This window comes from Salvelinus alpinus, chromosome 4, assembly GCF_045679555.1.
Source record: "Salvelinus alpinus chromosome 4, SLU_Salpinus.1, whole genome shotgun sequence".
In the NCBI taxonomy this organism is placed as follows: domain Eukaryota; kingdom Metazoa; phylum Chordata; class Actinopteri; order Salmoniformes; family Salmonidae; genus Salvelinus; species Salvelinus alpinus.
Window position 1 is genome coordinate 53,721,876 of NC_092089.1, and position 17,747 is coordinate 53,739,622.

At 44.6% G+C, this 17,747-nt stretch overlaps 1 protein-coding gene across 3 annotated transcripts in view; it reads left to right on the top strand.

Annotated features, from left to right (window-relative positions):
* LOC139573953 (nuclear factor of activated T-cells, cytoplasmic 1-like) overlaps positions 1–14,933 on the top strand; it is a 64,315-nt gene extending 49,382 nt beyond the window's left edge. For all 3 annotated transcript variants that reach the window (XM_071397967.1, XM_071397970.1, XM_071397969.1), the window contains one exon: positions 13,299–14,933. In XM_071397967.1, coding sequence (XP_071254068.1) covers positions 13,299–13,354 — 56 coding nt within the window. In that variant the 3' untranslated portion in view covers positions 13,355–14,933. The remainder of the gene's footprint in view (positions 1–13,298) is intronic.
* The last annotated feature ends 2,814 nt before the right edge of the window (positions 14,934–17,747 follow it).

Below are 17,747 nucleotides of genomic sequence, written 5' to 3' on the forward strand. Positions count from 1 at the left end.
GCTTATGCTTCATGTTATTGACAGGTATAATAGAAGGGGGATGGCTTCTTTATTATTTATGACTTCAGAGAGGATGTGGACTTTTTAATATTGTTGTTATTGCTGCGTTTTCGTGTTAGGAATCTTGTTTTCCTGGCAGGACCTTGAACTGACGGTGGATAAAGGAGGGTGTAGGCTTTTGGGAAGTTTTATAATGGTAGGAAAAAATAATACAAGGCCGTATGATAGGCCTCTGAGAGCCGTTGACGGCTTAGGAGATGGTTAGGGAGACAATGAAGATCACTAGGACATTGTGTCAACTGCAGATTTCTCCTAGTGGAATCAAAACCATGTCTTGTACCCTGCGATTAAAACAATTATTTATCTCGTTTTACTATTGTTATCATAGACTGGCCCAATGTACTATTAGTCACGATTAATATCCTTTCTTTGCTTCTCACATTATTTATGCATATAGTAGGATATGATATGCAATGACTTAGAAATAGGAGTAAGTCCAAAGCAAGGAAAGCCTTCAGAGTGATCTCTTCACTCCTTACACTTTTAATGTAACTATTTGATGTTCTGTAATATAATAAATGCATGCTGGACTTAACGAAACCCTGAAATCAGAATATACCATGATCTCATGGTCATAGCGAGATCCCATCAAGCTTTGAGGAATAGGTTACCTTTGCACTGTGTGTGTGTGTGTGTGTGTGTGTGTGTGTGTGTGTGTGTGTGTGTGTGTGTGTGTGTGTGTGTGTGTGTGTGTGTGTGTGTGTGTGTGTGTGTGTGTGTGTGTGTGTGTGTGTGTGTGTGTGTGAAGCACTTTGGATTACCTTTAGCACCGTGTTCTGTTTCCTCTCAGTGTGCTTTTACCTCTGTCCTCTTGGCCAGGCTTGAGAAGGTCTCTGGTTGCTGTTTGGGACCAGCTGCTTTCTACACGGTTCCTCCTATTATGACATGTCATGGTGTTATATGCTCTCTGATCCAAGATAATGAGGAAAGGGGAAATAGTCCTATTTAAGTGGTTACATATAATGGTGAAAGTATGATAGGCTGTCACCTTCAAGCTTTGAATTGCAGTATCCTTGTAGTAAACTCAAAAGGAAGGCGATTGGCGGGATGAGCTGTATGAAGACTCTAACTTTAAACATACTATATGGAAGTTAGATCGATTTTTTTGTATTCATTAATATAGCATTCATCCATTTTTTTATTATAAAACCACACAATCCTTAGTTGTAAGCTAACAATGTATGCTTTTGCTCATGGGTGTGGGAATATGTGTCCCTTTCTGTCCAATTAGGTCATTTCTGGGCAATATTTATATTTTTTTGTCTCAAGAGCACCCCCAAAGACAAAAGATCTGTATATTCTCTTTAAATGTCAACCTATTACGTTCCATTGGGCTCTGGGTATTTTCAAATGTGTTCCTACAGGCCCAGCAGCTTAACCACAATAGTCTGCTGTGCTTTCGGGCCGCTCCGTCATAATATCCACAGTCACTGTGAAAGAATCCGTCTACCACGTAACTGCAGTTCTATATCTAAACAAATTGGGTCTCTCCATGTCAGAGGCCTGATGTAATTAGATGCGAGACCAGATTTCCTTTTTAATGGGTTTTGTGTTTATGAAAGAATGCTCAGATGTCAGGAATGCTTCTAGACGATTTGCTACTGTGAGAGTGTCTGATTATTGTCTAATTATTCCATGCTGTGCGCACATGGTTAGGTACAGTACGTGAACTGACTTAGGTAGAATCTATGGCAGCACAAACTCCATTTCTTTGAAGAGTGGCCAATTGACACTGTGGCTAGCTGTGCTTTCTCATAATTGATCTAATGAAAGTAAGGTGTGTGTGTCGTGTGCGGATGCGCGCGAGTGTGTGTGTGTGTGTCGGTAGGACGTTTCATTACTCTATCCTTTGTACTCGCCTGGATGGACATGTGATGTGTGTTTATGCAGATTCTCCTGACACAGCCGTTTAGATGGCTGGTTTCTGTGGCTTGCATTCCGAGGCTCCGAGAGTACACATTCAGAAGCCACGGAGCCACGCGATTCGCAGCAGGTCACGCCCCAAAGAGAGGCCTGTGGCTTGGCCTGGGATGGGCCATGCATCTGGGTGAGGTGGTGGTGGTGGTACCTCTGCGCCCCATAGCCCCATGCATTCTCTCCACAGCATCTAAATATGATTGATGTGCATGTGGTTTACAACACTGACAGGATGATCTATATTGTTCTCCACAGGCTTTGATTGACTCCCATTTGACTCCCTTTTGGCCTGTGAGCCGTTGAGGTTATCTGTAGCCTGGCAAAGACATTATACTAGATATGATTGTAGCTTCCTCTTCTCCAGACCACTGACATATTGGCTTCTGGATGGTTTCACGGTAAATCTTTTCTCACTGCTGTGATTGTCTGCTGGCACACACACAACACACAATCTACGCCCACGCGTAGATACACACACACACAGGCAGACAAACACACATTCCTGTAAGTCCCCCTTTACAAAGCGGGTCTGCCACTGCCACACTGTAAGTCCTCACTCTCACACTCTTCATACCGGTGGTTTTTTGTTGTTGTTAGTTTGTTGGGGAATGTAAATACCTGTGGCATCGGTAAACAGAAGCAGATCTCTCATTTCAGACTCGTTAATAATAGGCCCCATCTGAAATGTATTCGCTCAGTGATATAGTATCCTGTAGTGACGGATGTCAACAGAAGAGGGCTGTTCCAGCCAGGCAGGATGGGGAATGACGTGGGGTTTGCGGCTCTTGGAAAAGCACCCTGTCTCCATTGTGTTCTGCTGAGGGAAGGGAGTGTGGGGGAGGGGGGTTAAAGAGAGAGATTGGGAGAGAGAGAGAGAAGAGGGAGAGAGTAGAGGGAGCGAGCGGAAGATAGCGACAGAGAGGAGAGAGAGAGTGGGGAAGAACGAGTAGTCCCCCAGTAGCTTCTGTCACTGGCCTATAAACTAACTGCACATCACCCCGTGTTTCAATGGTGCAGGCCATTACACAAATCATCCTCTCCACAGATGTTTCAACAGAGAGAAAAGGAGTTTTCTCGTATACACATTTATAATCGTACAGTTATTTATCGATTTCTTCTGTATTTCTTTCTGTAATCATGTCAAGTTTTAGCGTCAGGATCACGGGAGATATTTTCTACTTTAGAGTATCTATTCTCCTTGCGGAATGGGAATCGTAGAGCAGACCTCAGTTCAACATCTAGTTTTTATTTACATTTGGCTGAGTTGTGGACTAACCGTGAATCCAACATGAAATCAACAATAAATGTCACCATGTCATTGGATTTAGGTTAAAAGGTGGATGAAAAAAAGACTAAATAGCCTTACGTTCATAACTTTTTCAAATCCAATCAGTTTTCCACGTTGATTTAACGTCATCACAATGATTTCCTGGGTCTCCTAAAGCATCTACTAAATGGCATACTCACATATTTATATATCTTTTTCTATTCAGAGAGAGCGATAGGAAGCAATGTGGCCGAAGCTGCTATGAGAATGGCTATGGGGGCCAGGCATCCTCAACACCTGCTTAGATCCAGGGATATTCAGTCAGACACGCACACAGGGCAGACTCACAAGAAGGCGGACAGACACACTGAGAGTGAGAGGGGAAAATGTGAGAGTGAAGCAAGAAGCACGCAATCTCTGGTTCGATTCCCTGGCAGTTTCTCCCGATGCCCCTGTACTTCACACGCAGACAGAACATACTCGCTTCTGACTGGGCTGAAAGCTGATATGAACTGAATAGGTAGAAGTCTACGAAAGGAAAACACGGCTCAGAGTGGAGGAGTGTGTTTCTCTCTCTTTTTATCTAATTTTCCCACCGAGCGCCTGCAGAGCAGAGAATTACCACGCCGAGGTTGAATGGGTTTGCTTTTAAGGATAGTTCGGAAGCGGTGAGCGTTCAGTGTCCCATTGCTGGCTTACGAACCGTGGAGGATATACATCTCAATTAGTCCCTAGACTCCCCCGACTGACCTCTTTCTCTCACACTACAATTTTAAGTTCTCGTCTCGATATTAGCATGTATAGAAGGTGGACGCTAAGCCGGCCCTGTCTACTGCCGTACCTCACGAAGAGGTAAGACCTCCAAGAGCTAGTCAGGGGAGTCCAGGTTAAAACTCGGAGGTGATGTGAGATTGCGACGCTGCACTCTTGAAAACGTTTGTTTATTTCTCTTTAGATGGGGGTAAATTGAGATTCTCTCGGTTAGGTATTATGAATCACTCATGTCAAATCCGCTTGCACGTCCCTCGTGTCAGGTCAGGTCAGTTGCTAACGCTCCAGGTGAGCGGCGATGTCACATATGTTTTAATTGAATCAGTAAGATTTACTGTATTTAGGAAAAAGAGCGGGACTCCCTCTCTGCTAAGACGTTCATGTGGCGAACTCCCCGAGCGATGGCAAGCATTAAATCTACAGGTGATGAAGTCGTATCGGCCATAATCAGGTGAATCAGGTGAAACCGCCAAAGGTTTTTGTTTGTGTGTGTGTGTGTGTGTGTGTGTGTGTGTGTGTGTGTGTGTGTGTGTGTGTGTGTGTGTGTGTGTGTGTGTGTGTGTGTGTGTGTGTGTGTGTGTGTGTGTGTGTGTGTGTGCGTGCGTGCGTTCGTTCCTGTGTGTGTCTGTCTGCCTGTCTGTCTGTGTGTGTTAGTTTGCATGTGTGCGCAGGGTTGCTGTGATGTGTGTAGGAAGAAGTTGGCACAGATATCCTGGGATCCCTATAGATGTTATAGTATCCAGGATGGCTGGATGGATCAGAACCTCCAGATGTAAGAAGGTTGTCTGTCTGCACACTAGGTAAATCAAAAAAGAGGTTGACGTGAGGAGAGGACTTGCCAAGCCACCCCACCCCCTTCCCTTTAACCCTAGCCCAGGTAAGTAAGTCCATGAGTCACCCTAAGTTGACCCTTTTGCCTCTCAGTCTACCAATCATAGCAGGTGGAAGAAGATTTAAAACATTGTAGACTCAGAGCAGATTCCAGGTCAGTGGACTGAGAGTGAATCAGATCTGAGACTTACAGTAAATATAAGTCTGACCTTGTAGGTCAGCTGCGAGATCCCAGCAGGAGTGTTGGAGACAGGAGACAGGAGGAGTTTCTCTGCGCTGCTTGAGCCATTTGTGGATTTAGTGTCCGTCCGTCTGAGTTTTAGTGCTGCGCTGTGATGTGCTGTGACTCCTGGAAGTTCCTCGTGGCAAGGTCTTTGCTGTATATCCAACATTGCGAGGCAGATTGAGACGGTATCCCTGCTGGCATTGGGATTGGTCGCTCCAGGAGTATATTCTCAAGTTCAAAGGCTCCCTTTTGTAAATGCATGAAAGAGATTGCAAAAGAACAAGAGCTCATACCTCTTCACCCGGGATGGAAAGAGCGACGGCCAAGTCGAAGGCCAAGCGCCAGGCTCTCTACACACACATGCACACACACGCACACGCACATGCACACACACACACACACACACACACACACGCACACGCACACACACACTCAAACGATAAGGTACCGCTCTAAGCCTCATGTCTATGATAGATAGGGTCTAATAAAACTTGCACTGAGGTATGCCTTTTTGGATGCAGGGAATGTGGTTTTCTATATAAAACGTGGATTCCAAAATCCCACTTTACAACTGACAGGGAACAGGTGATTTAAAGAGGCAGAATACAAATGCTGATGTCATAAATCCCATCATATGCAGGTGTACGGCCAAATTCTCACTCAGGTGGCTGTAATCTCGCAAAGTATGATAGCTTCAATATGTCAATGCTTTTTCCGCCATATTCAAAAAGGGAGATCTCAATCCATGCGCCTTAGCCACTGTTGCCTCATGCCTTTCCAATTCGGTATCAATCAGACCGGGCATGTCTGATGACCATCGTTATTTTAGCATGCAACCTTAAGTCAATGAGACAACTTTATAAATCCGACTCCTTTAATATCTCCACCATGCAGGCGTGTGTTTCACTCACTCTCTCACTCAGGTATTTGTAGACGTTGTGGTTGGTTGGGCTTGCGCTTTATTGCAGCGTTATACGTAAAGAAACGCATACAGCGTATACTATAGGGTGCAGAAGGAGATTAATGCCCCTGTTTAATTTGACTATCAAATATATCATGAGATCTTGGTTCCCGCTGCTTTACTTTGTGCTATTAGTAGTCGAGAAACTGGGGGAGGACACAGTGAAGACGATCAAGTGACTAATTTCAGTCCGTCAATGATGAGCTCACAGGAGAACAGCCGTAGCCGTGTAAACACCTCCCCGGCCTTGTCCCCGGAGAAGGGCCCCAGCGAACACACCCACCGCCCCCAGGGCCTTAGAGGAAGTGAGAGGAGGAGAGGACCGGGCGGCGGCGGCGGCGGCATCTCACAGAGAAGTAAGATAGGGAGGAGAGGCACCAGTAGCAACACACCATGGGAGATCAAAGAGAAAGTGCCTTGCCAAAACAAGCAAATCAGTGTCGGGTGGTTTTCAGTGAAAAGGCTGTTGTTTTTAGATTGGCAATTTTGGGTGTAATTGTGTAATTTTGGGCTGGCTGGCTATTGTTTTTCAGCCTGTTTCGGTCTGCGAGGCGGCGGTTGCAGCCCTCTGGCTACTGCCTGGTGTTTTCCGTCTGGGCTGAGCACAGAGCAGACGCTCGCTAGCTCTCTAGGGGTCCACCCGTTTAGCCTGGCAATGAGCGGGCTTCATCTGACTTCGGAGACCAATAAAGCAAGCTGTCTGAGATGAGGAGCACATCAGAGACTCACGTAGGAAGACACAGGTGGAGATGAGATGAGAGCAGCACTTCACTTTATCTTCGCTGTCTCCCCACTCCTTGCTCTCCACCGTGGAGCAATACTCGGAGGTCCTGCAAGCAGTAGCAGCCATCAGAGGAAAGTATTCCTGGAGATCCAAGGACTCCCTCTCTCCCTCTCTCTGCCAGCGTGGCTCAGCCTCTGTTAACCATTACTCCTCTCCCCCCCTTACCATTGGTGTGCACCTTGGCAGTGGAGGAAGCGGATTGGCCGAGGCCCAGGGCACACAGCAACGTCTGCGCAGCGGCCCAGCTGCTGCCGGAAGGGTTGTAAAAACACGAGCAGAGACCCTCACAGTCGACTCCAGCTACACCCCCCCCCCCCCCCCCCCCCCCCCCCGCCCTCTCTCTCCGCTCTCTCTCTCTCCCACACACTAAAACTTTTTCTTTCGTCTCCTCCGGTCAGTCGTGAGGCTGAGTGCTTCCACATGGGGAAAGGCAGGCTTCACACATTAGCAGAGTTGTGGGGATGATATATCCCCATCTGCACATATAATCACATCATTACACCCACAGGGCTTCCCAGGGTGTCAGTCTCTGTTGTCTACCTGCTAGTCTGAGACGAATTTATGAAGTGTTCGATCACGATGAAGAATTAGCTTAGTGTCATTTCTCTGTGTCCAACTGTGTTTATCAATAGGGATGAGTTTGTATATGCATGTGCGTGAGTGTGCTGCGTGTGTGTGTGTGTGTGCTGCGTGTGTGTGTGTGTGCTGCGAGTGCACATGTCTGTCTGTCTATCTGTCTGTCCGTTTGTGTGTTCGTGCGTGCATGGGTATGTGTGTACCTGTCTGCATGCTCTGACCCTTTCACAACACTGGTTCTGACAGATTCTTAAGAGAAGAGGACTGGGTGACGTGCATCCAGCCTCTCCCTCTAGCTGTTGCAGCCCTGCGTGGGAGGCTGCAAATTGTCCATTAAGCGTTTCTGCTGAAACCGAGAGCGGATTTGATATTGTAGGGAAACAAAAGTAATATGTAGCACGAAATTCAATTGTCTCGCTTTAGCAGCTTCAAACTCCAGTTCAGCTTCCTCAACAAATCAATTTCACATACACGTTGAGTTCAAACGAGGTTGAGCATTTGTTTTATGCATGTCCAAATGGCTGTACTCCCCTCTTCTGCCTATTACAGTATTTTGAAATAGAGAAGGGTAATGCGTAGTTTTGTTGCATTACGCTATTGTTCCTAAATCATCTGGATTTTCATGCCATGGTTTGCATGTGTGTCTGCATGCGTGCTCCTTTGTGTGTGCCTGTTTGTGTCTGTGTGCGTGCGTGCATTCAAAGGATGCTGTCCGTATGTGTTTGTGCGCTTGTGTGCCTGCGTGCCGGTGCGTGTCCATGTTGATATGAATGACCATTATGATTCAGATCAGCTTCTTCATATGGAGCCAGAACACAATAGGTGGAAGCTGTGCTTGTCTTTCAGACAAGGCATGATGGGGCACTCGAGAGCCCGGGGAAGTGTAAGCAGAGGAAGAGTACGCCTATGTACAGCACCGAGGTCTCTAACCCTAACACCACTGGAGTTAATGTAGTTTATCCACCCTGTGAAAGTGTTTCAGGAAGTTAGCTATGCCTTCCTTCATGGGCAGCCGGAGACCGGAGAGAATAGAAACTCCCAAGCAGAGGATGCCTCTCTTACAACTCAGAGTTCAAAGGGTATGTTTAGAAAGTTGAGCAGGAAGAAGGTGAAGCGAAGTCAACGCTGCTGCCAGGTCATTGCCAGTCGTTGATTGGGTAAAGGGGGAATCGGGTTACGCTTGCAGGGACCACCAAGTGTTTTTGAGGCTCTCCTCTCCGTCTCCTCTAACCACATGGCTATCCTCTGTTCTCAGATAGGATAGCCTGGATGTTATCGAACCCCGACGACGCCAACGCTATCTGCTAACCTCGGCTAACTCAATTCCCCGCGCGGGTCAGGTTTGGCTGGGGGAGCTCGGGTGGCGCGTTCTCCTCGCCCAAATGAAGTCATAATGCTTCTGCCTGGATAACGCAATCAAAATAGGGCCAAATTGCTCCACTGCTGCTCTGATGGACTTCGCTGTTGGTCTCAGATCAGTCTTTATCAGAATTGAACAATGACAAGCTCTTTAACCTTTTGGGTGCCTACTGCCTTGGCGTCCATTTCAGGCACATTACGGTAGCTTAACCTAACAGCAGCCTGTAATCTGAACCTCTCGGTTCACTTGGTGCTGTGTTCTAATTTCATGTACAACTGACAAACATGGTTTAGTCAAAGCTTGAAATTTAATTATATGGCATTGCAGTCCCTCTGCTCTGCACTTTGGGCCCTTTCAGAGGTGCCTGGTAGCTCCTCCTTGAGATGAGGGAAGTCTTTTTAATGACTGTTTATGCCGACAGAGAGAGTACCTTGGAGAGTTCTCTATACACTTGTTCAGTAGGGCCACACCCCGGAGGGAAAGCTGCTTCTTCCCTGATGTACTGTAGCAGAGAGATTAGAAAGCCCAACCCAAGCCAATCCCATAGATACAACCATCTATTGCCTGTCCGTCCGTAGAAACATGGTTAGACGTGTACTCCCCACCGCACAAACACATAGAACGTACTGCAGCAGGATAATTATAGAGGCGGGTAGGAGCGGTGGCTGCTTCATTGACACACTATATTTCCATGCTACCTTCTCTCCTTCTCCAAACATTGAGTACGTTTACATGCACAGTAAGTCATTTGAATATAAAATGGATTATGGCAGTAGGCTGGTTTATGGCAATAGTCAAGCAAACACTTTGCTTACCTTCATCGGCGTACGGTCAAAATCGAAGTAAGGACACGCCGATTAAAACACCTGGTTTTCTGAGTAATCTTTTGAATTATTAGGACACGGAAACAGCTTAACCAGGGTTCCAGACTGTGTATTTGATCTGCACGTGCCAGCAGCAGTAGCACAAGCCTCCCTCTTTTGCGCGAGTGGAGTGAGTTTCGATGAACTGAAAGTATGAATCTTAGAAGTTTAGTTTCCACAAAACGTTATATGTCGGGAAACTTAGAATCAAAAAGGCTTCTCTGTGGTATAAAGGTTTATTTTGATCTGCTGATTTTCTACACTGTGTCCCAATCGGGTAGCCTACATTCAGATGTGTCCATGTAAACAGGATTATTAGGGAAATCGTTATTCTTGCAAAATGTGTCAATGTTCTAAGCAAACTATTATATTCATCTGACTAGCCACAATAATCAGGTTATTGTGTGCATGTAACCATACTGATTGTAGGAGAAAATCAACATTTTCTCCCCTCTGAAAGAGGCGAGGAGAGAGGAGGTGAGAAATCAAAGGATCACAATTGAGATTCAGCCCTCTGTCACGCTCACAACTTCCAAAATGAGCTGTTAAACAGGCTGACAGCGATGGCTGTGGTTTGGACGCGATTACAGGTACTTAAGGTAATAAAGGATGCATCTTTTATTTGTTTGTTTTTTGCAGAGGATTGTGTTGTTTTGCATGAGTGGAATATGTTCAGTTGAATTTTCCACTGTTTTTGTTTATTCAACAAAGGACTTCTCACACTTATAGCTTTCCATACATGAGAAACCGGAACCTAAAAAAACTAAAGTTTCCGATGCTGTTGAGAAGCTTGTCAGGCAGGTTGGAATGACAAAAGTAGTGTTGTCATCAATCAAAGTTCGATCCAAGGAGAGTCACACATTAACATTTGTAGTGGTTGCAATAATATTTTCAGAACCTAAATGAATATGACTTTATATATAACGCAACCACATTTGATACTGACTGCCTATCTACCAAAGATTTCACATTATCATCTGCGTGAAGTATCGTCATTTTTCTATTTTGTCAGCTGGGCATATTTGATAGGGTCTTACTCAGTCTGTGAGGAGACATTGCAGTCTTGCACCATCTCACAAGGTTGTGTAACACCTTGAACTGCCTTGATTTATGGCAAAATTCCACGTCGAACACAATGTTCGCCCTCAAAATAGGACTTCTCACCATTTGACTGTGTTTTCATGCTCGCCTCCTTCATGTGAGAGAGAGTGAGGTGGATGGAGGGAGTGAGAGTGAGTAAAGCACCGTCATCCGGGTTAGTGTTGCGTCATGTAAGAAGAATGCAAGGAGAGGAGCGAGGCTGACCCCTTTTCCCTTCTTTCCTCGCCTCAGAAGAATGTGTTTCTCCTCAAGGACTAGACAGGGTGGCCTAGGGTACAGTAATACAACTGGGTCATGTCCATTAGGCACCACATGGAGGAAAACTGCCTGAAACAGGGAAAGACTACCTTTACTTGTCCAATGAGAAACGTCGATTTTTATTTGAAACCATTTCCATCGCCATTTCCAAAGCTATTTCCATGAACAAGATCCAGGGCTTGACGCCTTAACCTGGATACTAGCCTACAACTTAGGACAGCCCCTACCTAGTAACACGGATATATAATTAGAGACAGACTTCATAATAGAGTAGACATTGAATAATGCAATAAAGTTTCACATGACATCTTATGGGGAGCTCTAAGCACAGTAAAACACCAAACACGAATACAAACTAATTTGTCCCTGGTCAGTCAATTATTGTGAGGCCTACCTAAGAATGATTATTTTCCCCTTGAGATACAGATAATTGAGGGCATTAGCTAGTTATAAATAACTGTTTGTGATAGTTGTGTGGCGTAAAAGTTGGCCACATCCTGTTTCGATGGCTTTCTGAACGTCAACAGGGCTCAGACAGGAGGCTGTCAGGGGCAGTTCAGTTGAACTACCTGTACAATTTTTCTTTTTTTTTCCTGCGCCTCGAAAGTGGAAAATATTAGTTGATCAAGCGTAGAAAAACAACAGTGTGGTTAATACGTGGGTGTTGAGATGTCAGTGTTTTTATCCTGACTGACAAGAAGAGAGGAAGCTACTGCTTTTCTCTCAGAGAAAAGGTTCATTTGTGGCATACGCCGCTGAGGTGTTGGATTTTCCCTCGCTCGACCATTCTTCTCTGCCCTAAGCTATTTTCTTGTTTCTCTCACAACCATGGATTTGAAGACTGGCATTAAAGTTTGATCATTTAATTGTAACACGCTTGTGTGCCTTTTTTTTTTGTCCCGAGGAGGCGTAACTAAAAATAACCCCAACGTGTAAAAGCTTGTTTAGCCCGGAGCGGAATCACTGGTAAAAACAGCCCGTGGTGTTGGCTCAGGTTGACTTTTTCCAGTGGGAGTTGAAAGGGAGGTGAGCCCCAACTCTCTCTCTCTCTCTCTCTGTCTGTCTGTCTGTCTGTCTGTCTGTCTGTCTGTCTGTCTGTCTGTCTGTCTGTCTGTCTGTCTGTCTGTCTGTCTGTCTGTCTGTCTGTCTGTCTGTCTGTCTGTCTGTCTGTCTGTCTGTCTGTCTGTCTGTCTGTCTGTGTGTGTACGTGTGTGTGTGTGTGTGTGTGTGTGTGTGTGTGTGTGTACGTGTGTGTGTACGTGTGTGCGTGCGTGCGTGCATTCATATTCAGAATAATTTCTTTTTTTTTACCTCTACCAAGCTGTTTCAGTCGATCGGAATTCAAACACTGAACTCATTTATCACAACTCATGTCCATAAACATTCATATTCATAGAAACACCAGGAAAATACAGTATTAAATGATGTAAACACTTCTACTGCCACAATAAATGAAAGGGTGCCCTCATTTGGTCCCCCCCTCCTTTCTCCCTGTGTGTAGGGTGGTGATGTCTGTGTCTGTGTGTTTGGGGGGGTTGCGATATCTGTGTGGGTAGGTTGTCTCCACTGTATGCCTGTTTGTCCAGTGGGCCAGGAGCTGATAAAGTAGTCCTAGTCTGCCCAGTCTGCCCTGGTCTGTGGGTGCAGAGTGGATATGAGGCGGGTGCTGACTTCCTTTCCCGCCTCCAGTGATGTGGATAGTGACCTCACTGAGTTCCAGACTGAGTGGCCCTTCTCTCTTTCTCTGTCTTTCTATCTATCTCTCTTTCTCTCTCTCTGTTCCTCTGCTTTACATTAGAGTGCCTTGAGGAGCCTCTTGTTTGCTCCCAGCCTTAGGGCCCGGGTCAGTCACTTCCCCCCCAATGTGCCAAAGCACACAGCAGATAAAGAGAGGGGACTGCTCTCTGTCTGCCTGACTGTGGGAAACACGAGGGCACAGGATCTAGAACAGGAAAGACAAGAAAGAGAATAAGGGTGTGTGTGAGTGTGTAATTGTGTCCCACAGCGGTGATTCGCTGAAAATTCTTAAAGAAAAACAATTTTATTGCTGCGTCAAAAGAGATTTAGAATGAGTTATATATTTTTCACTTTGCAATTGTGCTGCTATTGAGAAAGTGGAGCTATTACTCTTACATGAATCTGCAGAAATCACAGTGACAAACTTTTAACCACCAAATATCATGCGGTACAGGTGCAGCCAGAAAATGGTGGTGATGATGATGAAGATGACGAGGATGAATATTGTGACAATGATGATGTTATAATGAGAGGTATATTTTGGATGGGTTTTCGAGTAACACTATCTCTCCCTTTGTCTCCACAGTCAATGAGATCATCCGAAACGACCTGTCCAACATCTCAGTGCATCTCAGTACATAAACTCTCTGCAGATACAAAAAGGGACAGAGGCAAAGGGACCACAAACCAAAGCTCCTATATCCACATGAGGAACCCCTTAACAGAGAGCTTTCACATTACCACTTCCTCATTGCTACATTTCCCAGATGCCTGATTCGCTTGCCCCTCGTGACGCTGCAGAACGATTGGTCGACTGGTGGTCATTGACAGGAAACTGCAAAGCTCCATATGAACAAATGTTATAATATAATGTGAGACGGCCTTAGATATAATGGGAGGGACTGACAATTACTACACTTGCCTTAAATGACAACTCTTGCTCTTCCATGGACCAAACAGCTCAGTAATACTGAATACTTGTTTCTTTAATGATGACCTCTTCTTTATGTGTGTTGGACTCTAATATACGGACAAGCCAATGGGTGTGTCGTATGTTGGTCAGAGCGTCCTGGCAAACCACACCAACCCAGGCGGTGCCTTACAACATCACTCACTGACTAAAACGCAATGTCATTTCGATCACTTCAATCATTCGTTTACAGGGAAACTAAAAATAGCTGGAAAAGAAGTAGGGACGTGTGTATAGGTTAGATTTGTGTATCCGTTTTTTTTATTATGTCCTTGTCCATTTATACGGAATGTTGTGTGTGATATTCTTTGTATAAACATGTATTTGAAATGTACTTTGTGTATGCCTTAAATCTAATATGCAGTTTTGCGGTTTAGCGCCTCGTTTTTTTTCCAGTGTCTTCCTTTTTCTAGCATCTGTCTTAACACCTAGTGCCTCTTCTATCCTTCCGCTCTGGCCTCCCTCTCCCTCTTCCCTTCTTTTTTTTTTAATATTCAGAAATGCTTAGACCATCAGGAAAGAGCCTACTACACATACCGAAGGAGAACAACTGGGTTTGCATGTACATACCATATGATGATAAGGACTATCTAAGACTAAATCTTAGTCCCCTTGCCTGTATAATACAGCTAGAGAAGGGTTGAGCCTTCAGCTCGGCAATAATTGATTTCCTCATATCAAAGGATTTTACCTAATTATTGTTCAAGCTTCTTCTTTACTGTTAGAGACAGTGGCTCAGTAGGCTTCAGTCAGTATGTAATGCACTTTACCATAGTAGCAGCACAGGTTTCTCTTCCGTCATGACCAAATGTTACAGGATCTAGATTCATATACTTAGTATGATAGGACAGACAGCCCTTACTGAGCTACGGGGGGTCTCTTCTTCTAAAGGATGACAGATCTGCAATCTTTTTCTACGTCGTCAAGTAGAACGTCTTTCTTCAGCATGCAGAGAATACTAATGATATATATGATTTAGCTTTACTATACCGTTAATTAGCTTCATGAATACATGTGGACTATATGATAGCATGGCTCTATGTAACAGATTGATGTATTGTGCCTTATTCTCTATTGTCTCTCTGCTACAACGTGATTGTATCTCCTAATCATTTTCTATCCAGGCACAAAGGTGAGACATATTTCCTCTTTGATATGAAATATTTATGGAAATTGAAATGGTGTTTTATGTACACTCCATGTGTTCTATAAAAAAAAAATGAATGAATAAATGACATAATAATGACAATACTGACCTGTGCATTGCTGTTATTAGGATTTTAGTTTGATTTTTACGTTGAGCATTTTACACACGCACGCACACAACACACATGCAGTGATACTCTAGCTGTTTTATATTGCTGTCTTTACCAGATGGCATTGTCCATGAATCTATGCGTGTGCTATAAAAACCCTTTCCTTTTGGCACAAATCATTAACAGAAATCCTATATGGTGTTTCATCCCTCCTAATGTCTGGAATGACATAACATTTTTAGATATCTAATTTACCCTCAACACTGAAACAATATTTTCCATACAGCGATACAGAATCAATTACTTACGAAATGCATCTCTCTAAGCACACTGAACTCGTTCTCTGCCTTGTCCATCCATGCTCCATATGGCTATGCTTTAGTTTAAGACTTTCTCTATAACTCAACAGCTTTTGGTTTTCTTGTGTTATAGTATTTGACCATGGTAAACCTTGAATGGTTCCAACCTGTCCCCATATGCCTAATAAAGCTTGAAATGGACACAGCAGGACCTTGATGTGTATGGGCCAAATTCAATTATCTTACCATGGCTTTATGCAAACTCTGATGATGCATTAATTTCCTCTAAGGTCTCTTACAAGGCACAATACGGTAGTCTACATATATGGCCTATTTATTAACACAATGTTAAAATACAATTAAAATATATGGACAATATTTTAGAATTTTTAGATAGGCAGTTATTTTTTTGGGGGGTGGGGTGGAGATGCAACATAAATTTTACATAAATATATAAATGTACATAAATGTACATAAATATAAATATTTACATAAATGAACTGCAAATAGCAGGTATCGTTTGGTCATAATTCTTCTTCTTATGCAATTCAAGCCATTGATCCAAGATTCAAGCCTTTACCTTCATTCAGATTGACCTGACTAGCATGACTAGCTGCTATACTCGATTAAACATGCATTTCCTTCAGGTGTATGTCTTCGCAAGGACGTGTATAGCCTACAGTAAGGTTTTGCATGTGTGGAGTGGGTGGTTATGGGAGTGGCAGAGTGTTTCTCACCAAGGGAGCTGTACCACGCTCCTGTGTACCACCTGCCAGTCCTGACTTTTTCCATCTAGCAGCAAAGTTCCGAATGGCCCATCGTCATAGTGACAGAAGTCAGGCGGGCAGGCCTGGGCGGTGCTCCCCTGTACACCCACGGCAGTCCCAAAATAGCCCCTCTATTTACAGACGCAGTCACGCCTCTTTTTCCTGGCGCCCGCTCTCACCTAGATCTTCCTCTGACGGAGCCAGCTACCCTTTGACACGGTTGAGTAATCATTGAAACCGGTATCATTTTATTAGAGGACCCATATAGTTGATTTAGAAGAAAAATCTAACTGACAAACAAATAGCAGTGGTCCTATCATGTTCATGTTATAGGGCATTTATTGATGAAGTGGCCTAAGACAGCGTGAGATAAATCGACAGATTTAACAGGTGTACCTACGTGGCTTGATTCTCTGTGCTTCCTTTGTAAGTGAAAAATGATCCCAGTGAAAATCGTAATGATTCTAGCTCGTGCCATTTGGTCCCTGGGGCGCTCGTGCACCTTCACCTGGCACGGGGCACTGCTAAGACGTTTCAGAGGGTAGATTTACAGGTTCTTTATGGCTCCGCTTCCTCTCTCGTTGTATTCCCACTGAGCCCTTGATTTCTGCTTTTATAAAGTGAATGCATAGCTAGGCACAGGGGTTCAGCTCTTGCCCTCTCTTTCTCCTCTCCTCCAGTCCAGCCATCTGCAGATCGTAAATCCGGGATATAACTTACCTCTGTTATGAAGGGCATGTTGAGAGAGCCATGGGGGCGACTTTAAGAGATGCTTTAAGAGATGATTGCTTGACCATGCATACAGTTGGACTTTGATAATCTGTCATTCTAAGCAATAGAGATGGTTTTGATGTTTTTCTGTTTTGGGTAAAGGAGAAAACTGCATGGATATTTTTTGTTCATGATCACAGAGACATAAGGGTATGTCGTTATGCAAATTTAGCAGGATAGTGGCGGTATTAATGCTGGTCTCTGATCAGCATCTACTGCCCGTGAAGAGAATGAATGATTATATTGCCCCTCATAGGGAGCGGGGAAGGAGGGTTGATAGGGTCTCTGTGTGTGTGTGTGTGTGTGTGTGTGTGTGTGTGTGTGTGTGTGTGTGTGTGTGTGTGTGTGTGTGTGTGTGTGTGTGTGTGTGTGTGTGTGTGTGTGTGTGTGTGTGTGTGTGCGTGCGTGCGTGCGTGCGTGCGTGCGTGCGTGCGTGCGTGCGTGCGTGCGTGCGTGCGTGCGTGTGCGCGCGTGCGTGTGCATGCGTACGTGCATCAGTGTGTCTGGGGGATCCACAGGTGCACTCTCTCTATCCACATGGGCCCTCTGGTCACGTGACAGGCCCAACAGATGACCCACTGACATGGTCACATCACTGCGGTCACAAAGACGAATCCCCTTTTAAAAGTGACTTTAAGAGACACTGAAAAAGACAGAGCCAGACGGACTGGAAAAACTGTGTGCGTATCTTTTCTTCATCTGCAATCATTCAACTTGATTCACTATTTCTCTCTTTTGCGATGAGGGGAAATGTCATGCAAGGATTCAAACAATTCTGACGAGGACATACTGTTGTGCGCTTGAGGAGACTTGAATTGAAAATCATTCAAAAAGAGTCCATTTACTGATATTATCATAAGGTTTCAGTGTGTCAATCGATCCAATGCATTTCATTCCGATATCCCCTTCTGATTCCTTTTTAGTGCTCTAAATTCATGCGAAAACCCCTGAAACACACACATACTGTACAGT